Consider the following 25020-nt stretch of genomic DNA (forward strand, 5'->3'; position numbering starts at 1 on the left):
GGGGAAGCGATTGGCTCTTTTAAAAACAGCACAGCTGCTGCTTTTTTTCCGCTTCTCTTCTGGTCTCTGTATGAGGAAGGCATGTCATTGATACTGTGCTGATGAGTGACTGCACCACATTACATATTTTTGCCCAGTTTGGACCTTTTTTATTAAAAAAATAAATAAAAGGATTCTTCTAAATAGTATTTCATATGTAAGTCTTTTCAGGGTTAAATCTCACCTGTGTGGCTAACACTTCCTCTTCTGCTTGTGTTGGCGCTCCCTCTACTGCTCTGCATCACAGAGCGACTTTCTGAGCGCTGAAGAGTAGTTTCCAGTCGAGTCATGCTTAGTTCAGTAATAATTGTTCCTTTAGATTGCAATTCAGTTCTTCAGGTCAACTCTCAGAAGTCACGCTTTGGTCTAGAGCTGTTGCTTGTGTTATTTTCTAACTGAAATATATAGAATATAAATGAATTCGATTAAAAAATATATTTTTATATATAAAATAATTTTAAAATAATGGAACATTAACTTACCTTTCTTGTCTATATAGTTTATTGTTTTATAAAAAATGTAATACATGTATTCTAATTTTTATTTTGGATTTATGAAAAAAATTGGTATGTTGCTTGGTGAAATTAAATTGTAAGTAAATGATGTTATAAAATTTTATTTAAGTAACAATGTTTTTATGGTTTCAGTTTTAGTTATATATAGTTATATATAATAATAGTTTGGGCACCTCTGGTTTGAGCAAAACCGATTTTTGCCAATTAGTCCGATTCTTTTTTTCTGTGTACTGTTGAAATTTTGTTGTGCATTGTGCATTTAATAATTTGCTTTTAAACAACAAAATTCATTTTAAATTTTCTGAGTTTGGTTTTATTGTAGATCATCTGGCTCCTCTGACGGCTCTTCAAATTGACGGTACACACCAGATTGATGCACACGGTCAAGTCATGAGACGAAGTAGCACAGAACAAACTGACATCACAGCGGCCGCTTGTTCAGGACGTATCACCTTTATTTCCCTTATTGCCAGATTGTGACAGAATCCAAGCACTGATGGATCATTTAAATCTCTTGAGGTGATAGCAGAGACTTTTAACTCCTAAACACAGCGATAAGTGCAATTTTAGCAGGATCTGTACCAGAAACAGAACATTTTAATGTAATTTAAAGTTCCCTGAGGCTTAAAGATTCAATGGTTTTTATGCCAGAGCTCAAGTAATGTTACATTTTACAGTAACTCAATTTAACATCTGCATATGTGTTTGAGGCATGAGCTTACAGCACAAACATACAACGTTAGCAAGACATGCACCTTTTAACGTAAGATGAGCGTAACCAGCAATGATGAAATATAACAGCACATAAGTCAATCCAAAAGCAGAAGTCCACAAACCTTCTCAACGTTTCCAAGACTTCACTAATGCCCTTGTCAGTGTCTTGTATCGCTCCTTCTTCTCTCCATCTCTGCAGCTCTCCTCCTCTGGCTCTTTCCTTCATTACTTACGGAGCAGGAGGTGTAACTCAAGCTAGACTCTGTCTCTCCTCATGACTGTTTCATCACACCTGCTCTGTCCCTGTTGCACCCGAGGCCTCTTCCTTGTTCTCCTGTTCCCAGTTTGCATGTTGTTCTCCTCGTCCTCTGTGTTCTTTAGTTATTTCCAGTTCTGCCTCTGGTTCTTCCCCAGTCAGTTTTCCAAAACGCTGGTCCTTCAGCTCCCAGACCTGAGCCATGCTCTCGCAGCCCAGCTGGATGTGACTGATGACTTTGCGATTCGAGTACGCTGCTGTGTTGTATTTTAGCATCCATGTTTTTCTGGAATATAGTGTTACGGTCTGTTCCCTGAGGACTCTATGATCGGCTCATTAAAACACAACAGGATCACAGAACAAACCTCTTACACCCCTCTTTGTTTTTCGTGAAGTCACACTGATGGCAGCTCAAGCTCTAGTGCTCATTCAAGTGCAGAATACTTTGATCTTCTTGGCACTTAGCAAAAGCCTTCTAATGAAAGCAATATTATGATTGCAATATCATTTTAATATAAAATGCCTCACCCGTTTTTACTCTTAAGGAACCAAAAAACTTGTTTCATTTGTTTGCACCAGTTGCTACAAAGGTGTTCTAAGTGGTTGCTATAGTGTTTCTATATGGATGCTGCAATGAGTATGTGGTTACTAGTGTGGTGCAACCTACTTTGAGTTTACTAAGTGTTACAGGTATTGAAAGCTCCATAACTTTAACTATTAGTAGTAATAATAGTGAAGCTACTCTTGGTGAAAAGAAAGTATAAAAATGTCTTAAATAAAGCTGTTAATATTTGATCTCAGGATGAATATCTAAATCAAGTGAAGTACTTTACTGAAGTAGTTACGTTGAGACATATCAGAGAAGACCAAGAGACGTGAGCTGAAGGCTCCCCATTGTGTCTCATCCATGGCCATGTGGGGTCTAGCTGGTGTTTTCTGCCTGCAGGACGCTTTGACTCAAGAGGACAGACAACATCTGTCGTTCTTTGCCCCCTCCCTTCCCTCCATTCACAGGCACACACTGCCTCTCCCAAATGGTGCTCTTTTGTATCGGCTATTGTCCGCCGCTACATTGTGACTCTGCCTGTTCCCCAGAGCTCCATTGATGAGTGTTGTAAGAGACCTCAGCCAGAACTCCTCTGAACTTCTCCTCGAGCTTAATGTTTAGCCATAAAAGCTCAACAAAAGACATTTTGTTTTCTAGCTGCATCAGTGTTAAGATACAAAATCTCATACAAACTGTCTTTTAATAGAAAGCGCAAGCGAACATCATAAAGAATAAAAAGTACTTTTTTTTTCTTGGTTGTTTTGGTGATGTGTGTTTGAAATCAAGAAAGGCTTCTCTGCCAAAACACCTGCCAAGTAGTTTCATCCAGTTAGGAAATGTGCCAACTGGTTCAGTTTTTTTCCCTTCCCAAAGCCTTAAATTTCTCTCTCTAGTCTGGTTGGAAAACTTGTAAACATCCTGCAGCTATTTGACGGCATTTCTCAAAGGCCCTTCTCTTGAGCGATGCACCCGCGGCAGGCAGAATGTGGGGTAAAGCCATGAATAGCCCAGTATGGGGTGACCGAGAGGCCAGAGCAGATGTTAATGATTAGCTTCGTTCTCATCCCTATAAAGAACCCGCATCCCAATCTACTCCCCATTTTCTAAAGAACCATTTCCAACCCTTACAGAGTGGCACACATAGAAGTCATAAATCCAGCACCCAGAAAAGACTTGATTGAATATGCGAACCACCACAAAAGAGGCTTACGAGAAAAGAAGCTACTATTTAGCAGGGTCTCACAACACTTTAAAGGTTTTGCAGTTTGTTTTTGGTGGATCGTGTGGTTTATAAGTTTGTCTTTTCTTTAGGCCGAAAAAATTCTGTAACAATTGTGTATGTGGTAGGGGTAATAAAACAATGAAATACTTTTGATAGTTCATAATCTTTATTTGGAAAAATAATTTAAGCTAAAACTTCATTCAGAAGAGAACCAAACAAAAGCCTGTTAATGAAAACAATAGCATTAAAAACATTTTTTTACAATCCTTCTTTAAATAACTTTTTCTCAAAACATCCCAGCAATCCCGAAGTGCCTTTGCAAGTAACAGGAACAACTTAGGAAAAACGCAAACTTAAATAATCTTGAAAACATTACAAATATTTAGAAATACACTTAAATAAAAATAAATTAACTTAAATCATACAACTCTTGTTATAAAAGGAAAATAAAAAACATATAAACAAGGATATTAATCATCATCAACAACACAAAACATATTTTTTTACGTAGAAAAAAAAATTACATACATTTTCTAAACCATAATGCAAAAAAAAGGAGGCTTGGAAGACTTTGAGATATTTTCTTTGAGATTATTTTTTTTTGAGCACTTACACATAGATTCCACTGGTCATGTGACAGGATATGACATCATGTGACATTTTAATCCAGTGCAAGACAGGCCAGTATGGCTGAACATCCACCGTCCCTTGTACACTGACTTGTGGGGCCAGCAAATGTTGCCAAAATATTGCTAAAATGTTACCACAACTTTGCCACGGTGTCACAGAGACAGTCATTGGCAAAACAATTTGTGGCACATTTATTTTAAACTACGTCCTTAACATCCTTAATGTTTGGTGCAGTCTCTGGGCACAGTAAAAGCCTGTGGGAATTATTGGCGGAAAAACCAGCAAATGTTGCCAAAATATTGCTAAAACGTTGCCACAGTGCTGACACATTATTGGACATCACATGGCAAAACACTGCGATACTTTTCTTGTATTCTCTTTCTGTTACTTCTTTCCTAATGCCATTTTCGTGTGATGAACCCACGTTAAAAAAATATTTAAATATGGACACATATTGTCCAACACCTTAAAAATGGCTTTACAGGTCAATTTTACAACTACATTTGAAATTTGAACGAAACTCCTGCCACCATTATCATTTCCGCAAGTTTCCAAGCCTACAGGCCGCCACTGCCTGTGCTTCTTTCAGTACAGAGAACCAGCTCATCCTGAATATCAGTTAATCAGTCTTAGTTTCTCAGCAGCAGTAGTCATGAGGTGGGACATTTCCACCAGGTTTCGAGCAGCAGCATTTTCTGAGGGAGTTCAAAATGTCTCCCATAGGACAGAATGAGCATCGGCTTCCTGCAGGCCCATTACACCTGAGATGGGAAAAGGGAAAAGACAACAAAACGTCTGTTAGTTCTCAGAATCAAGGTAAGAATGCTAACTGGACATACTTTGCATAATGTAGAGTCAACTACATGTGACACTCACCTCAGTTGCGATTACACATTCATCTTTTTCCTCCGACATCACCATGACGGATTTGTATTTGGTGTCGACACAAGCCGACGTGGATGCTGATGCACATGCCGACGCACATGCTGGCTCGGAATACAGCGAATCGGAATACTTTGATTCTGAATACTTTGATTCTGAGTACTTTGATTCTGAGTACTTTGATTCAGAATACCTCGACTCTGAATATTTGGACTTTTCTGATGCATCACTTTAAAGAAAAAAGAGAGTAGCATGTTAGCGATGCCTAAAATGTGAGAGAACACCGAGTACATTTTTTAAAAAATTATCCTGGACAAGAATTCTCAAACACAATTTTTACCTTTTCAGACGTTTCCTGCGCTTCTCCTCAAATTCAGAAGAATCCAGCAGAGATTGGCACTTCACGTCATCGCAGCTCTCGGACAACTCCTTTGCCGCCATCTCCTTCCCAGCGTGCTCCAGTTTCACCTCATGCTTCATCTCGTATTTTACTTCATGCACCAGGTTGTAGTCTGCAGGCGCTTGTCGTGTCTTATAGCTCCTCTTCTCCTTCTCAGTTTTCATGCTCAAGTCTTCGTGATCACTGTGAAAATCAATCTTCTTGTTGATGTTCTTTAAAGGTGCTCCCCCGATGACACTTACGGCCAGGTCTTTGTCACGGTGACAGTTGTTTGTGAGGTTGTTGATCGTTTCGTTTTCCCCATTGGCGACCTCCTCCTCCCTATCCCTTCGGCGCTGCTGAACCTTCGAGCGAACGCAAACCACCACCACGGCGCATGCAACTACCAACAACAGCACCAGCAGGACTCCCGATCCCACAGCAGTCCAGGGAATGTCGCTGCCAATTTGGGACGCTCTGTCCGGAAGCAAGAACTGGCAGTTGCGTCCTCCGTATCCCGGAACGCAAGCGCACACGTAGCGGTTGTTCCTCTCGTGGCAGGTGGCGCCATTATGGCAGGGGTTGTGTTGACAGCGGCTCACAGGTGAGCTGCAGTTTCGTCCGGTGTATCCAGGTGGGCACGTGCAGATGTAACCGCTAGCCCCTTCCTGACAAGTCCCCCCATTTTGGCAGGGATACAGCGAGCACTCATCCCCGGCACGATCACAGTTCATACCCGTGAACCCTTCAGGACACTGGCACAGGTATGAGTTCACCAGGTCGACGCAGCGTGCACCTGAGGATCGTAAATAAAGGAAGAGAATGAGATTCTGGACCACTTTTAATCACAAAGATTCATGGAGTTCAAATCCAAACGGGCATCATACCATTAGAGCATGGACTGGAGGAGCAATGGTCGATCTTCTTCTCACAGTTGAACCCTGCGAATCCTGTGGGACACTGGCAGAAGTACCCACCGTCAGGGTTGTCTGCACAGCGTCCACCATTAAAGCATGGCCCATCTGCACACGTCATGGCACTAAGCTCACAGTTGTTACCATAGAAGCCAGGAGGACAGGTACAGCTGTAGGTGTTCTCCATGTCCTATAAACGCAAAAGGAACGGGATGCTTAGCAAAAGAACAAGAACGAGTGTTTTAATGCAAAAGCATTGGTATGTACATAGTAGCTGAGTCTAATTTACATGTTCCCAAACATTTACACTCACAGTGCAGCTTCCTCCATTGCGGCAGGGGTTTCCTGTGCATTCATTGACCTGGATCTCACAGCTGGCTCCTGCGAACCCTGGCCGACAGGAACAGGTGTAGCTGCCCTGACCGGTGTTGCTACAAGTGGCTCCATTCAGGCAGGGCTTATGATGTGTGCAGTAGTTCAGATCTGTAACAGAGGTGGACATATGTTGAGCACATGTGGATTAATCCAATCCAAAGCAGTGACACATGGCTGCACCGCAGCTGGACAGCTGCTGCATGCTCAAACCTCTCTCTTCAAAGCCTCTCTCCTCTCTACCCAACATCCTTGTGTTCCTTAGTCTTTCAAGGCCATTCTAAATGCTTTTCTTTGATATTTTGTGTCTCTTTCGCTCTGCTCGCTCTCTTACCTTGGTTGCAGAAGAGGCCACCCCAGCCTTCCTGGCAGTTGCATTGCCATGGTTGCTGGCAGGTTCCATGAAGGCACCCTGGGTAACGTATGCACTCATCACAGTAGCGGCCTTTAAACCCCACTCTGCACCTGATGCACAAAATAGACAAATCATCCAATTAGAAAATCAATCCTGAAGGTGGTTTCACTAGCATTCATAACATTGAAATAAACATACTTGCACTCTCCAGGTTTCTCGCAGAAGCCGTGCTCCTCATCGCATCCCGGGAGGCAAATTGCTGTAAGGAGGACAAAACACCTGCATTAGGATCATGGAGGCACATTTTCTTATTTTAACTTTGTTTTCCAAAAATTCTAACTAGGATATTTTATGTCAGATGAAGAGGGATGTTGGGTCACTTAAACCTATTAGTGTTCTCTCTAGCTAAAAAATACTAAAATCTCCTAATCACCACTGAAGAATTTCTGCTTAACACATGACAACAATAGGGTGCTCACAAACAAGGGGACCCTTCTTTCCACCCTCTCTTCACTGTGGGTTAAAACTTTTTTTTCTCCCTCCTGTGCTCTCAATGTCTCTGGGTAGGGAAGATAAGAGTGGACAGCTGGTGTATGCGCGGCCAGCGGGCGACAGCTGCTCCATTGTCTGCGCACTCCCGGCAGCTGCCCACTTCAAACAATACCTCCCCTACGCCAGCCAATCAGCAGCTGGTCCACTCTGGGAGCAACCAATCGGACGCCAGCATGTAAATTTATGGCACGCGTGAGATTATTCCTAAAAACTTTCCTCCTCCCGCCTGGAATAAATCAAGTGGTGTGTTGTGAGAGTGGGTTGGAAGGGGGAGTGTGGGTGTGAGGGGCGGGGGTATTAGTTACAAGTTGTTTGTAACCGTTAACTTTGCTTTTTCTCCCTCTCTTTTCTAAATAAATTGTATACAGTGTTTTCAAATCTGGGTTTACATTTTCAAACGAACAACATTACATTAAGGGAAACTGATGGGATTTTATGCAATTTTTACTATATTAAAATACAATATTTTAACTCACGTTCTGTGCAGTACTGGCCCTTCCAGCCGGCGTCGCAGATGATTTCTCCACGTTCTCCGCAGGTGAAATGCCCGAATGCATCATCTCTGGGCCGGCAGAACACAGAGCATCCCTCGCCGTAGTAGTGCTCGTCACACACAAAGCGGTAGGAGTACTTGAGCTCGGTTCGACCCGCGCTGTGCAGGTCCTGGGACCAGTCCTCGCCCACAGTCAAGTGCCGCTGTGTGGTCATGGTACTGATGATGCGCTCTGGGTTTTCTGCATAGAAAATGATTTTCAGTCATGGAGTTCAAAAATATTCATATTAACAATCTTTTTCTGTTATGAGCCCACATACCTGTTGTCAGATCCTCTTTGGAATCAGCATGCACTGCTTCGATGATAAGAGAAAAGGTTCCCTACAATAGCAAAAAACAGATTTGTCCATCAGAAAATGAACTGAATATTACTTCTGAATTACTTGTCAAAGGCAAAGTCAATGCACCAGTACTCACCGGCCACGTGAAACCGAAATTCATCCTGATGGGATTGGTGAAAGAGCCATCCGGTAAGGTATCTGGCACTTGGAAAGAGTTGGAGCCCAGCACGGGGGTGACGGTGCCTCCGTAGGTGCAGGGCGGCTCTGGAGAAGCATTGGGCTGATAATGTTTCAAGCAGATGCGGAAAAAAGTCTTGCAATCGCACTGCTGGTACTGTGTGGTCAGTCCACCTTTACAGCAGTTCTTGTTGCCTTGCACACCCTTCTTGTTCAAAAACTCCTGCAACTTCAGCTCGAAGACGCCTGAGGAAGACGCCTGGAGAAGAATCAGTGCTTGAATATTAGATCTAAATGTCATAGAAGTAAACACATTGCTTTAGATTCAGACAAAAGTGAGAAGTCAGTCTTACCTGGCAGAGCAGCATGTACATGATGGAGAAGAGCAACAGTAAGTAGCGTCCCATGATGAATAAATAATTAATAAATAGGTTATTGAAAGTCTTTGAGCAACTTGGATGCTCCCAGATCAGCCAGGGGATCCCTCGTATTAAAAGCCTTTTCTTTTCTGCGACTGATTCATTGGAAGAGGCTTGCTTTCAAAAGAGACTGAGCGTGAATGCAGTTCCCTTTCATGTCAAGTGCGCACAAAGCAACAGAATCCCCAGTTCTTCCCCGAAAAAGTGTGTCCAAAACAAACTGAAAAGTCCCAGATTGAAATATAAAGACTTGTTGAATTCCGTCGGAATGATATAATCCTAAGAAGTCGGAGAAGAAAAGTTGAAAAGATGCTCGTGTGTATTCTTTTAGTTCCTGCTTCGTCTGATTATAAACCAGAGTTCGTCACTGGTCCAGCATCCCTCCTCACGTCCTTCTCCAGCGGACAGTGTGTGTTTGTATCTGGAGCGAGGCCGCCTGCCGCCAGTTTTATACGGAGTGCCACATGCCGGGGTAATAATATGCTAATGAACCACTACCCCCAATCTGTCCCACGCTTTACAATGCAGCTCCCTTGCAACCAACCAAGCTCTCCCAAACACATCAGCGCTGCTCGTGTGTGCGTAAAAGTGACGTTCATTTACAACTTGAAGATTTAGGTGTTAGGTTATTTATTAGGCCTATAGATATATTATTTGCATCAGAAAACACATACAATGCGACACAAAAACTGATAGTTTTGTGTTCGTTTATTCGCTCGGGGAGTTATAAAACGCGGTTTTGGGCATAATTAAACTAAGCTAAATTTCGCTTCCAGCACATTTGAGGAATGAATCCTCAAAAAGTTTTCAACAAATGTCTACTTCCCTTTGCGTTTCCTGCTTCAGGGAGTCTCCTGATTTGTGTCTAAAACATTCCTCGGGCTACTGTGCGCGCGTCAGGCAAACTCACAAAAGAATACGCATCATTTGTATGGAGGCCAAATTCTCCACTTGCTTTCCTTTTTCCGCTGTGTGTGTGTGTGTGTGAGAGAGAGAGAGAGAGAGAGCGTGTGTGAGTGAGTGTATTAAACACGTGCAGTAAAAGAGTCCGAAGCGCGCGCGCGTGTGTGCATGAGTGTGTGTTAGCTTGTTGGTGTGTGTGTGTGTGTGTGTGTGTTGCTCGCGTGGCCATCCCCGGGGCGCTCCTCTATTGTGTGCAGGCCGAATAAGTTTGCTCTCAGCTGTATGGTAATTCAGGAAGCACCTGCGCTACCGATCTCACAAAAACAAGCAAATCGCCTCCTTATCGTTCTATTCTCAGCAGTCCATTTAAATAAATATATGTTTGTTTTTGCTGCTCTTTTGAACGTCTTCGATGCCGGACTGTTGTCTTACATTAGCCGATTTTCTTTTTCCATGCCAGTATTCGTTGTTTGAAAAAAGTGTATGTGTGTGTGTGTGTAAAAGAAAAAAAAAGAGGCAGATTTGCGCGTGTGCACTGGGGGTGGGGGTGGTGATGGGGGGCGTTAATTTGGTCGTTCATTTAAGTGCGATTTTCTTAAGCACAAAGGTTTTCGCCTGAGGTCCATAGTAACCAAACACAAGTGAGACAAATTACATCACTGTGTTAAGATATGCTTTGAGCTCTTTCTGTATTTCTAATCCACCAACCTTTAAATGAGCCAAATTCTCTGTGGAAAAAATGGATTCTTAGTGAAACTTTGCTGGTCGCAGTGGGCAAGGAAAAGATGGCATTCCTCTTTTTCTGTAATTAATCCCTGTTTGAGTTTAGCACTTCTGCTTTTTTTACAGTTTCATTACTATTTTTCCCATCATGTATAAAGCCTTTATTTTTAATACTAGTTCTGTGTTTCTACACTGTTTAATTTTATTATAAAAAAAAAAAAACAGGCTGTGAATTTTAATGTAAAAACTGTGTGATAATGTTCTGAATGTATACTGCATATTTTACTAATTGCATATGCAATTAAAGATATAGGCTCAAGTTAAAATACCAAGCAACCTTACATATTTACTTTTTTCTTTTTTTGCATCCATTTATAACTGTAAAACTTTCTGATAACACCACAGGTGGTGCATAAAAGGTCACATGGTGACTTAAAAAGTTTATCAAATTGGCCTCACCGGCAGCAACTATGATTAGTAACATACAAAGTGTGACCCATAAAAACGCCATCAGACCCCACACACAACACAACCAATAGTGCAATATGCAACACACCAATACAGATAACTTTTTAATAAAGCTCAACAAATGTGATTTCGTTTATTCTTTCCTCATAAAATAACAGGTAATTCATGTACATTTTATTTATGATTTTGCATATTATTTTTGTATTTTTTTTCTTAGAAGTTCATTATAAGTTATTTCTTCTTTCTTATATATATATATATTAGGGGTGTAACGATACGCGTATTCGTATTGAACCGTTCGGTACGACGCTTTCGGTTCGGTACGCGGTATGCGGTTCGTTGGACTAATTAATTATATTTGAAAAAAAAAAAAAAAGAAATAAAATGATATGCGTTCAACAAGGTAGCCCAATAACCCAAACGACGTAACAGGCAACGCCCCTGACACTCCCGAAGAAGAAAAAAACACCAACTTATATGTTTATGTTATGTTATGACTCAGTCAGGCGCTCGCTCACTCAGTACGCGCTGAAGGCTCGTTGCAAAATGGCCAATGCGTTTAACAGACTAGAAAAAGAAGATGACTCTCAAACATATTGTTTGAGATGCATGATTCCATCTATGAGCTGCTCGATCAGAGTGACATGAGAGCCCCTCCTTAGAACATTATTTGTAAATCCATGTTATGGTAAGTGTGCACGTGAAGTCTTTGCACACTTTCTGAAATCCACACTGTGGTAAGTTTGCACACTACACTAGTGCTCTGCATTCTTTCTAAAATCCTATATAGTGAGGGCTTCGCGCGGTTGCTTCATTGCTTTAAAAAAAAAAAAAAAACACCAGCGTGAATACTTGAAACATGTCAACTCATTTACGCCGCCATCACCTTATTGTGTCAGTATCTGGGAAAAGACGAAAAAAAGAAGAAACATGCACGCAACAAACTATGCCTGCAGCATTTAGACACCAGTATTATAGCTTACAGGGAATCCAAAGTGCACCCAAACACCAGACCTGTTGGTTATTTTAGGATCTTATATTTCTGGTCTGTTAAATGCATTAGACATTTTGCATTGAGCCTTCAGCGCGTGCTGAGTGAGCGAGCGCCTTAGGGTCCGTTCACATATCGCTCCTAAAAACGCGTGGAAAACGCTAAGCGCATCTTTCTCCTCCTTTCCAAAGCGCTTGGGCAGAAGCGCTCATGAGGCGTCTGTCTTTGCTAAGCAACAATGACGTGCTCTCTCCATGAGACGCGGAAATTTCAGCGAAGGATAAATGGATTTGCAGCTCTAAAAATCGCTTGCAGTAGCTCTGCTACTAAATTTATTTCAAAATTGCAATCCATATACAACTATGATCAGCTGTTCCTTCATCTTGGCTGAGTTTTCAACGTTGTTACGGGAAAGGATGAAGCTGATTGGTTAGTTCTTGTCACATGACCCGCGGTGCGCTTGCGGCATTCTGAAAAGTTGAGATGTTTTTGCATTTTGCTGTATCTAAAACGTACCGAACCGAACCGAACCGAACCGTGACATCAGTGTATCGTATCGAACCGAACCGTGAATTTTGTGAACCGTTACACCCCTAATATATATATATATATATATATATATATATATATATATATATATATATATATATATCTACTGTACGTATGTATGTAGGCCTATATAAGAGAAAGTGTAAAAGTCAAAATTGCATTTAATACACATTTCACAATACATTATAGACTATTTACAAATGTATTTATTCCCATATATATTTTGTAATATTTTGTTACTTAAAGGTAACCATTTTACTAGCCTATATGTTTACATTGCTTTAACTTTAACTTTTTTTCAGTTCTCAATTTTTTTATTTTTTTATTTCAGTATACAAGGCAAAAATGAGTGCTTGAGTTGAGCCACATCTTTGGTCCGGTTGTTTTGCTCGCTGATTCTCCCCTCTGGAATGAACAAGCTGTGAAGAGAGTAGTCTATTGAAGTGTTGGAGCCTGTAGGAGCCTAACTTGAGCCCGGCTAGCGCGCTTCTTGTTCTTGCGCTTTCGTTTTTTATTGATTGTGAAGCCCCTCGGGGGACAGTCACTGAAGGGGGTCCATGGTACGCCTTCAGACGCGACCAGACCCTTACACACCATCTGCCACTGACTAAACGCCTGTCTCCTCCCTCCCTCAGCCCGTGTGTGTGTGTACTCGCTACCCTGCGTCTAAACTGAACTAGAAGCATGCTAAAGAACCTGTAACGGTATGGGCCGGCAGGGGCCAGATGGCGCAGGCGAAGCCAGAAGTGTTGCAGTCCCAGCGGAGTTAGACAGCACATGGGCGGCCGTGGGAACCTAAGCTGGGCTCGCATCACACGGGATCGATCATATGAAGTCGTGTGGGGATCACAATTAGGGGCTATAATGTTGTTTGCGACCTATCGATCGGCGAAGGGGTTGGAGGATCTGATTTGATACGCAACAGTGTGTCTTACAAAACCGTGGCGCTAGACTGAAGAAGCTTACATGGATGATAGAGCAGGGAAAGAGAGAGAGAAGATGCGCGCGCAACCAATGTCCACTTCTGGGGAGGCTGTTGATTATTTTTAAGGGGATTTTAAACATCTCTGTTGTGAAATGCGCATTGAAGGGAATTTGACCCTGCTTTTATAGCTAATAGATAGATGAGCAAACACTAAAAACTACATCTTGTAAATGCAGATGTCAAATAGACGTATCCTTGATGTACCTGCGCTACCAAGGATACTTGTAATTAATTAAAAAAAAAAAAAAAAATATATATATATATATATATATATATATATATATATATATATATATATATATATATATATATATATATAGCCTATAAGAATAAAATTAGGCCTACTAATACACCCCCAGAGTTTTGACTTTGTACACTGTAATCAGAAATAAGTGTTGTAGTCGCTTCTTTATTCTATGGCTCACAGAAAGCGCGTATGCACACGCGTGTTTACCAGGCTACCTGTGGTCCGAGCATTGTTTCAGGTCGTGTTACTTTGACCAACTGTCCGCGGGCACGCAGAACAATCCACGCGCACCCCCGCTCTGACCACGAGGCTCATTATCATGCGCCGTTGCTATGGACCTGGTGGTCGTGGCTTCACTGCTTCTCTCGGGGGCCCCCGAGGGGATACAATCATTCAATAATTACGCGGGGATCCTCTTATTTGCGCCCGCGTGCGTCTGTTTGTGGGTGTGTGCGAGCGTAAGGACACAGGCGTGGACGTTTGGGAGCTGACGCTTGTCGCGTGCCTGCGCGTATCAAAACACATCTGCTGAGGGCTCCAGGGACTGATGCGCGCGTCCGGCCACCACAACATATCGACCTCTGTCTCTCTGTCAACATATTGATTTGACAAATCATAGGCATTTTTGACACCACGATCCCCACGCTAAAGATTTCGATGCATTGCGCTCTCATCCCAAGTGATGATTCGTGTCTCTTGTTGTTTTGTTTTTCATTTTATTATTTGTATAAATTAGTTTTATGATTTCCACTAACTAATGATTGCAAATACCTTTTTAGCTAACGGCTTATTGATGAATTGATAAATTGCTTTTGTAGACAAATATAGTGTCCCCAAAATTATTGAGACCCAAGTCACATTGAAAATCTCTAAATGTCCATAAGAACATTGCATTTTAAAGAAGCACGTTTATTTTAAAATAGTATGCCAGTCAGATTAATGTGGCCAATGTGGGACCATGCACTTAAAAATAATAACAATTATTTAATTGCATTAATATTATATATAAATGTGAATTTGAGGATAACTGACTTCACACATCCACTAAAACTCACTAAAACACCAGCTTATTCAAAGACATTGAGCAAAAAAATAAAGAAAAAATGAATGTTTACCAAGAGAAAAGATCTTTTACAGACACTTGCTCTAATGTTTTTTTATTCTCTAAAGCAGCAGTATTCAGACTTTAAGTGTAACATAAATATCCAAATACATTTTGGGGTCACAATATAAAATGTGTATAAACTGAATTTAATTAAAATGGATGGAGAAGGAAAAGCACCGATAACCCTCATAATGTTCCTCTCTCATTCATAAAATAAAGTTTATTCGTTGGCATTGATGGTTGCATGAAGAACCTTTAGCATCCATGGAATATTTCCATTCCACAAAAGTTTTTTTTTTTTTTTTTTTTTTTTTTTTTATAGTGGAAGAAGGTTCTTCAGATCATTAAAATGTTCTTCACACTAAGAAGAAAAAAATAAATAACTGAATGTTCACTGAAAGGTTCTTTGACCAAAATGGTCCTTCTGTGGAATCATGGTAAAAGGCCACTTTTGAAACCTGTATTTTTAGGAGTGTTTAGTTGGCCTCTACCTAATAACATATGTTTCCCCGTAGTTTTGATGACTTTACTATTACTCTAAAGTGTGAACAACTGTAATAATGAAGTATGAGTAGGTGTGTCCAAACCTTTGACTTACTTCAGGCTTTTGTTTTGAAAATGAAGCCCATCAGAGTTTCTCTGTCTCTTTCTCTGTCTCTCTTTAGCAGCATCTGCCCTGAGGATGAACAGATGTAGGCACCTGTGTTTAGGACTCACACATCCCCCATCCTCCTTTTCTTCTCCCTCTCCTCCCTTTTAACCTCCTCAATCCTCCTCAGAAGGCCCACAAAGGGGTAAAAGAGGAGGAGGGGGCAGTAACTATACCCCCTGCTCTATACCTCCATCACCCCCTCACACACACACACACACACACACACACACACACACACACACACAACCACACATTCCCTGAGGACACAAGCTCTCTATAAGCCTTTGTCATAAGCACTATCTTTCAGACAGGCCCAAACAATCTGTTGCAAGATGATTGCTCATTTCCAAACAACCCTGACAACACAGGTGTGTGTGTGTGTGTGTGTGTGTGTTTGGGGTGTATTGCATGCATTCATGTTCATTTATATGTGATGTGATGCTCTCGAGTGTCACAGTGGATGAAACACATGGTGCGTGATTGTATGTTACAAGAGCTGCAGGTACAGTAATCACACTCTCCAACACACTTCTGTAACAAAATCGAGTGTTGAATGTCAGCGTCACACCCTCCAAAACTGACCCACCCTCACCAAAGCCACAGAAAACACAATAACTAAGTTTAGCTTTTAAGACAAAGCCAGTGGCAGGTGTTGAGTGTGTCGGTGTTAAGATGAAGCTCGTGGGAAGCGCTTCATCACAAAAGGACTTGTTTTCCAAGCACGCACTGATCCGGAGTCAGCGGTCGAAGGCCATCCTCTGACATCTCATCCATCTCTGTTCAACATCAGATATGATTCTAGATCAGGGACATATACACACACACACACACCATGATGCTCATGTTTATATTCACCCTTAAACAAATATCTCAGTAACTGTTGAAAATCAGCCCCTGTGTTTCTTACGATTGTTTAGTGAGGATTAGTGATGATGGATATTCAATCAACAATATAATTAGTAATTAATATAATATAATATAATATAATATAATATTACTATGGACTTAAATTTTTTGTATTATATAACATTAAATTATTGTATAAATATAAAAATATATTGCAATAATAAATATTTTTTGTGTGTGTGTTTTATTATATTTGTTTATTTTAAAAAATAAACAAGCAAGTTTATATGGTTTATAGTAATGTATATATAATTGAAGTTTTATTGTAAAAATAGAAACTTACTAGTAATAATAATAAATATGGTTTAATATATATTTTTTTAATTTGTCATCATTAATATAATTTTATGAATTAACATTGTAAATAATTACATTAATGTTGATATTTTTAAGTAAAAACATTAAATATTATTTACACTTTAAACATATTTTTAAATGCTTTTCAAAAAGTCTCTTCTGCTCACCAATGCTGCATTAATTTGATCAAAAGAACAGAAAAAACAGTAATACTGTGAAATATTATTGAAAATGAAATTTATTCCTGTGATGCAAAGCTGAATTTTCAGCATCATTCCTCCAGTCTTCAGTGTGACAAGATTCTCCAGAAATCATTCTCATATGCTGATTATCAATGTTGAATGTTAAATATCTGATGGTACCTGGTTACAGCTGGTCTGGAGTCAGTTCTTTTAAGTCACACTGGACTTGCGTGTCTTGTTTGTCTTCCTGTTGCCCTCTCATCCCTTCTCTCTCTGTTTTTCTCTTTTATTTCAGCGTTTCTCCACTGTGCACCTGTTGTGATCTCTTCAGGAATTCTCTCTTACACGTGGGGCGCTCGGGGACAAACAGGGGTCCTGAAGGTGAGAGGGTGAAGCGCTCTTTCTTTCCCAGCACTCAGCCTTCTCTTCCTCCACTGTTTTCTCTGGCTTTCCTGCATTCTGTCGCTCTTGTGCTCTCTCTGTAGAGGTCTTAGACCCCTGCCCTGTGAGTCCTGCCCCAGGGGAGAGGGGCTTTTGTGTACCGATGCCCCTGCAAGCTGGACAGACAGCTGCTGTGGAGTGGTCATCTCCACACACACACTCTCTCTTACCCCTGACCTCAGCTCACAGGCAGAAATGCAAAGGCGTGGTTTCGTGAAACTTTAATGAAGACGAAGTCGAGCACGCAATGGAGGCCGTGGCTCTGGAGTGACCTGTGCTCACACACTTTAGACTCCGCAACCATTTATGAGATAATAAGAGAAACTCCAGAGCGACTGTGTCATTTATTCAAGTTTATAGAGAATGAAGACTTATTTAATGTGCGAGTGAGGCGTTTAGTGACCTGAATGCTTTATTGATGCTGAATTCTCTGTGCGGTGCTCAAACATTACTTTTTATTGAGCCTCACTGAAACAAATTGTCCAAAAATTATAGTTTAAGGAGTGTACACACACTTCTGCTTAATTTTGCTTCACCATTTTCCCACCTTATATATATATATATATATACATGTGTGTGTGTGTGTTAGTGAGTGTGTGTGTGTGTGTGTGTGTGTGTGTGCGCACTAGTTTTTTAGTTAAAAGCACACTTGTAAGAAATAAATTCAATAAATGTAAGCAATAAAAAATATTTTCAATAAACCATTCATGTAAAGCTTAAAACTAACATGTTGCATTAACTCACTTGAGGATGATGGCCTCCACACACACACACACACACACACACACACATGTGGCCATATTTCTGTTGTCCTGTTGCAGATCTGTGTGATAATGCCATTATGTGGACGAATCTAATGACGCCTGTTGGTGTGTTATTAAGGCAGCACAGGGGTCATTAGGAGTGTGTGTGTGTGTGTTATAATAAAAGCAGCATGCTGGTCATTAGGAGTGTGTCTTCAGTTGGTTCCCATGCTCTGAAGCAAAGCCGGACAGCAGGGCTGTGCTTTCACACACACATCATGGCACACGCCTGTTGACTGAGGCACAATAAAAGTGTGTGACATCGCCGTGCCCTGGCGCCCCTCTGCATCCACTATGTCTTTTCTCATCCCTCTCCTCCCACCCTCATTCTTCCTTTCTTTCTTTTGGGAATCTCTCTATGCGTGCCTCCCTCCTCAGCTTAGAGTCCTGTGTTCCAGCGAGACCCTTCCTCTTCTAATCATTTTTAACCATCAGATGATCCGGCCCCTTATTTCACACTGAGACTATTAAGATAGAGTCCTCCCCCACTGCACACACACTACTGTGGGTCCTGAGGGAAAGCATTGGAAGCATTGTGTGTGTAGACACACATCTGCGTCAACACACATGTACACATTCAGACACAGTGACTCTCATATGCCCAGGTCACATTTCACCCCCCCAAAACTAAAGAAATTTAAATTAGATTATAGATATATTTTATATAATATGTAAATATAATATATAATATATAATATGATATTTTAAATAAGTAAAATATCTCTTATTACCATAATTGTAAAATAATTCTCATCAACATAATGCAATAAGGAAATACAATAATTATCATTATCGTAAAGCAAATAATGCCATGATTAAATAAAATAATGATCATTACCATAATGTTAAAAATAATTATAAATACCATAATCATGGAAATGCAATAAATAAATATATAACATATAATAATTGTAAAATTATATAATAATTTTTATGCAAAACAAAATATAAATAAATAAATACTTTTCATTACCATAACTCAAAGATTATCATTATCATAATACAACAAATAAAATAATTCTCATTACCATAATGCAATAAGTAAATAAATAAATACTTATCATTACCATAACTGCAAAATTCTTATTACCATTATGCAATAAATTAATAAATTAAATAATGATCGTTAGCATATGGGGGGAAAAAACGTATTACCATAATGCATTTTTCTCATTCTCATTACTCTGATGTGATGTGTTAAAATGCTAATATGTTCTTTTAATATATTTGTGTGTGTGTGTGTGTGTGTGTGTATATATATATATATATATATATATATATATATATGTATGATGTATGAATAACTGATGTAATTGTAGTGCATTAAATATTGTCATTTGAAATTTATATTGATTTAAATGACCAGTAAAGTGAATGTGTTTAATTTATGAAGAAAAAAAATAGTTTTGTTCATATAATTTTATACATATTATAAAAATGTATAGCCTGAATACTCTGTCCCATCTGCTTAATGCATAAATATAAATACAATTTTAGGGTGAAATATGATTTGGACTTTCCTTGATAGGTTTCATGATATTCTCCCACATAAATGTGTAACATGCATGCACATCCACACTTGTGTGAACATGCACTGACACAAAAACACACCTAAGAAATGTATATGTGTGTGTGTGTGTTGGTAACTTGGTATCTGGTCTTATCTGGCCATGATCTGACGGGTGTTTGATGGACTTGTACCCAGCAAATGTGTTTTCAGCCGATCTGTGTGTGTGTGTGGATCAGGGGCGTGAGGTGCCTTTGATGGTGTGATAAATGCGCATGTGTGCGCGTGTGTGTTTGTGTGTGAGGGCGGCTGCCAGGGTCAGCTCTGTCCTGGGAAAGTTGAGCTCTCCATTTACATCAGCACATGTTGAGGCCTTCTGGTGGCTGCACGGGTGTACAGATGGCACCAGCTCATAGCTGCAGATTCACTGAGCTACACGAGCCTGATAAATGGAGGAGAAGAAAAGACATGCATCAGCGTGCTATTTTTCATCATAATCACTGAAAATGTTGCATTAGGGAAGTAGATATGAAATCAAAACAGTGTTATAAATATCAAATCACTAGATTAAGTAGTATGTTTATACTTTTTGAGAGAATTCATGTGCACGTCTTTAACCTATTTAGTCGAGTTTAGACCATAACCAAGTTGGCCTGTTCCATGTCACCACATCCTTGACCTTTCACATCATTTATCACTTGACCTCATATTTTATTCAGGAGATATTTGTGCTTTTGGTCCATCCATCTATCTATCTATCTATGATTCTCTGTGGTACTTTTTGGTGTGTTTTACTTTTATAAAGCGAAAAGGATTACTTTATAGGACCTTTCTGATGTGTTCTCCGACTTTTCCGTCCTTTCCTCCAGCTCTGCGTCTCGCGGCTCAGTGAAACGCAACACCGCGCGCATGTGTCGTGCATTAATCCTCTTACTGCAGCAGATGCTCGTCTGTCAGTCAACCTGCCGCGGGAGCCCGCGCTCGAGCTCGACCGGAGAGCGCGAGAGAGAGAACGCAGCAGGTGCGCGAGGGATTCAGCGCCGTCTTTAGCGATGAAGGAATGGTAAATAAAGCCGTTTATTGAACTTATCATGTCTTGACAGCGGCCACGGGCTTGTTTTGAACCACTAAAGTTGCATTTGTTAACTGGAAAACGCGATGCCGTCGCAGGACGAGGCTGAGGCGGTAAATGAAGACGACAGTCTGCCTCCGGTTCCTCCGCGAGCGAATCTTCAGCTGAATTCACCTGAGCGCCGGCTCAAGTGTGTGCTGGTCGGGGATGCAGCGGTGGGGAAGACGAGCCTGATCATCAGCTACACCACTAACGGATATCCGGCGGAACACATTCCCACGGCCTTTGATCATTTCACAGGTAAACTCAAATATCCATAGGCTACTGCTTTAGAAGTGCGCACCTGGTCCCCGTTATATGTTAACATGTAAAATAAGACCTGTTAAGGACTTTTTGACATCTTATAGGTGATATGTTATGGTAATTGATCATTAATAGCTACATTTATCTCAGCTTTATGTTTAATTGATATTAATTCGATTAGATTAATATTTGAGTGTTTCTCTTATTTCAGCTAGGGTTGTGGTGGATGGAAGACCAGTTGAACTTCAACTGTGTGACATGGCAGGACAGGTGATCTATCTATCTATCTATCTATCTATCTATCTATCTATCTATCTATCTATCTATCTATCTATCTATCTATCTATCTATCTATCTATCTATCTATCTATCTATCTATCTATCTATCTATCTGTCTGTCTGTCTGTCTGTCTGTCTGTCTATCTATCTGTCTGTCTGTCTGTCTGTCTGTCTGTCTGTCTCCATCTGTCTGTCTCTCTGTCTGTCTGTCTGTCTGTCAACATCTTGATGGATGGATGAACTCTTTTTCTCTCTGTTCTTTGAATGGCAGAGCTGGGGGGCAGCAGATCAGCCTCGATATGTAAGCAACAGGAAGAGCGCCACCTACTGTTAGAATCAGATCCTTGTATCCTCTTAGCACAGAGTCCTGTAGATTTCTGTGTGACTGTCACATAGATCGAGTCTGTGATGTTCAGCTCACAGTAATAGAACTTACTCATCAGACTGATAAAGTGTCACTCTATAATGCATCATTTGTCTGGATATCTTGTGTTGTAAATAGAAAAGCACATGCAACTTGCAAAGGTGGAGAAAATGATGCAAGTTGTTGCTGCTCTTCTTGGTAATTTGTGAACCTGGACCACAAAACTAGACTTAAGTGTCAATTTTTCGAAATAGCAAAATAAATAAGCTTTATATATGGTTTATTAGGATCGGACAATATTTGGCCGAGATACAACTATTTGAAAATCTGGAACCTGAGGGTGAAAAAAAAATATAAATACTGAGAAAATCACCTTTAAAGTTGTGCAAATTAATTCTTAGCAATGCATATTACTAATCAAACATTACGTTTTTATATATTTATGGTAGGACATTTACCAGATATCTTCATGGAACATGATCTTTACTTAATATCCTAATGATTTTTGGCATAAAAGAAAAATCAATAATTTTGACCCACACAGTGTATTTTTGGCTATTGCTACAAATACACCCCAGCGATTTAAGACTGGTTTTGTGCTCCAGGGTCACATATATGGTATATATTACTAAATATATATCACAATATTTAAATCATTAAGTAAAATGCATCAGCTGGCACACTTTTCTTCCTGTTTTCAGGACGAGTTTGAGCGCCTCCGTCCACTGTGTTACCGTGATGCTGACGTCTTCCTGCTCTGCTACAGCGTGGTCCTTCCATCCTCTTTCAGGAGCGTGATGGACCGCTGGGCCCCTGAGGTTCATCGCCTCTGTCCGGGAGTTCCCATCATCCTCGTGGGCACCCAGTGCGACTTACAGGAGGACGTCCAGGTGTTGATCCGACTCGCAGACAGCCAGGAGAAACCGGTGAGCGGAGAGGACGCCCGACTGTGCGCCCGGAGCATCGGCGCCGTGACGTTTGCTGAGTGCTCAGCGCTGACACAGAAGAACCTGAAGGAGGTGTTCGACGGCGCCATCTTGGCCAGCATGCAGCACGCGGAGGAGGCGGCGTGGCCGAAAAAGCACACGCTAAGAGAAAAAACTCCAGATAAAATCAAACAGCTCTCAGAAACATGGTGGAGGAAACTGAGCTGCGTCCAGAGCTTTGACCTTCAGTGATGGAGAATCCAATAATGAAAACATGCTTTAAGAAAGTAAACAAGGTCAGTTCATGTTCACTAGACATTTTAGAGATCATCATGCGACACTGAAGACTGGAATAATAGCTGCTAAAAAATTCAGATTTGCATCACAGGAAAAATTACTTTTTAAAATATATTCAAATAGGCAACAGTTATTATGAATTGTAAACTACATATGTATTTATTTTGTTTCTCTCTCAGTGAGGACTGAGCATGAGGGCCGTATTTAGCGTCACCTGTTGTGTGTTGTGTATTCCTGTGACCCAGAAGGGTTTTTGTGTCGTTTGGCCCAGTGCTCTGCTTTCATAGCAGTGGATTAGCTGATCCCGTAAACAGACTGAAGGAGAGGGATTTGATGTCTCCGTTACACCTGTTGTACTCCTGTATGGTACCATGTCTTGTTTACAACTTCATTTCAACTCTTTACTTCACTTTATGAAGTAAAGTGTTACCATGTTTTCATCTCATACATTTAAATGAGTTTAGAAGTAGATGTGCATCAGTGAAAATGAACTTCACCTGCGAGTCTTGTTCTGACGGCCCTGTTAACGGTCCGTATGGCCCAAAAGCCTTTAATCAGATCTGATTCCTTTACCTCATTGTGGTACGCTTTTCCCTCAGTAATCTGGGATGTAAGTACCACCATCACAGATGACCATTACCTGTGCAATGACACTTACTGCAGGCTCTGAGTGCATCTGAATGGTGACAACTGAAATAATACGAAACCCTTAAATAGCAGCATTTAATGCTTCTGATATCATGATGATGCTGCTACACTAATGAGATTCAGATGTGCAAAAATATACTTGAATTCAATGTTTTAAGCCACATAAGTTTAACGAGGTCTAAACTCCTGAGCTTCTTCTCAGCATTTCACTCTTTATCAAGAATAACAAGAACTGTAAAATATATATTGATGGACCACTAATATGAATTGCAATATATCTAATGAAGTTAAAACTATTTTAGATTTTGATGCATTTGGTGTCTAATTGCATTTAATATTTATCAGTTCATGCATTCCCTTGAATTTAAAACCATAGCTTTGGCATTGCTAGCATCATGTTTTAATATCCGAGCTAAAGAAATGTATAAAGCTGCATGCATTAAATTTGAGGGTTTTTTTTAGAAAGAATTTAGAAATGATAATGATTTTTTAGGTGTCATTACCGAACCGTTCAGTACTCTTCAGTGGACGTTGATGAATTCGAGGTGAGTTTATCAGAGCTGTTGCTGATCCGGTAATGGGTCGAGACAGAAGCCACCTGTGGGAATTAGGCGGGCAGATGGCGACTGGTTTTCCCCTCACAGGATCTCTTGACCTCAACCCCCACCTGCTGCGGATATCACCAGTACATAAGTCTTGAGAGCAGTTCAGATCTTCCCACTGAACCAGGACGATGTGATCAGCAGGACTCACTGAAGCGTAGTCTGTGTGTTTCTGATAACTCCTGTAATAACTGGTATTCTTGAGTGTGAGTTACTTATGTTTATTTCCAGCAGCCATGACTGGAAACAATGTTTTGTCACTTGTCAGTAGTATTAAATCTAAAGACTTCATTGTCAGTCTGATGGTGCTGGAAGCAGAGTGTTTTTGGAGCTTCACCTGTAGAGGACACTGTTGAGTTACATCTTGAAGATCAGGTGAACCCATGAGGTCAAGGTCATTCAACATGAAGCATCTACTGTGTGTCTGCATTAGTGCTTACAGAAGTCACAATGAAGGTCTGAATGTCATTGAAATCAATAAAATAGCTAATTAAGTGTCTGTATCGGCTTGTTTCGAAATGCTGCAGAATCCTTTCTCTTCACTAATGTCATTTTTCTTCACATTTGCTCAGGGTTTATTGAGCTCATGTGTTTTTTGGTGAGTGTTAGATCTCTCAAGGGTGCGCACAGATGCAGCGGCTCCGTTCAGACGGGACGGGTGAAGGCTGCACTCCCTCAGATCTGGACAGACAGCAGCAGACACATGTTCAGCACATGTGGAATAATCCTGCAGCACGACAGCTGCTGCTCTCACCCTGATCTCAGGAGTTCATGAGAACAGCCTTTATTCAAAACAGAAACCATTTGGAACAATAAACACTACCGTTCAGATTTTTGAAAGAAATTAATACTTTTATTCAACAAATATGTGTTAAGTTGATAAAAAGTGACAGTAAAGACCTATATTGTCAGAAAAGATTTCTATTTGGAATAAATGCTGTTTTTTTTTACTTTTTATTCATC

At 40.5% G+C, this 25020-nt stretch overlaps 2 protein-coding genes across 4 annotated transcripts; one reads left to right on the forward strand and one right to left on the reverse strand.

The window, feature by feature from the left end:
• Positions 1 to 3440: 3440 nt before the first annotated feature.
• On the reverse strand, positions 3441 to 9483 carry dla (deltaA). Its single transcript, XM_026226556.1, has 11 exons — positions 8742 to 9483; positions 8348 to 8647; positions 8191 to 8251; positions 7854 to 8111; positions 7024 to 7084; positions 6805 to 6935; positions 6412 to 6581; positions 6072 to 6288; positions 5146 to 5980; positions 4800 to 5034; positions 3441 to 4684 (listed from the first exon to the last, which is right to left on the reverse strand). Exons 1-11 carry the CDS (start codon positions 8793 to 8795, stop codon positions 4679 to 4681), a joined length of 2328 nt encoding a protein of 775 aa, XP_026082341.1. The 5' UTR covers positions 8796 to 9483; the 3' UTR covers positions 3441 to 4678.
• A 10614-nt stretch (positions 9484 to 20097) lies between these two features.
• Positions 20098 to 24552, forward strand: LOC113058601 (rho-related GTP-binding protein RhoU). 3 transcript variants are annotated; one of them, XM_026226765.1, is made up of 5 exons: positions 20098 to 20629; positions 20737 to 20938; positions 21153 to 21211; positions 21492 to 21521; positions 22286 to 24552. In XM_026226765.1, exons 1-5 carry the CDS (start codon positions 20627 to 20629, stop codon positions 22760 to 22762), a joined length of 771 nt encoding a protein of 256 aa, XP_026082550.1. In that variant the 5' UTR covers positions 20098 to 20626; the 3' UTR covers positions 22763 to 24552. The 3 variants fall into 3 exon arrangements, with proteins under 3 accessions (XP_026082550.1, XP_026082460.1, XP_026082637.1); XM_026226675.1 differs by having other exon boundaries at positions 20098 to 20938; XM_026226852.1 differs by lacking the exon at positions 21492 to 21521 and having other exon boundaries at positions 20179 to 20938.
• The last annotated feature ends 468 nt before the right edge of the window (positions 24553 to 25020 follow it).

This window comes from Carassius auratus, chromosome 1 (genome assembly GCF_003368295.1).
Source record: "Carassius auratus strain Wakin chromosome 1, ASM336829v1, whole genome shotgun sequence".
NCBI classification, from domain to species: Eukaryota; Metazoa; Chordata; class Actinopteri; order Cypriniformes; family Cyprinidae; genus Carassius; species Carassius auratus.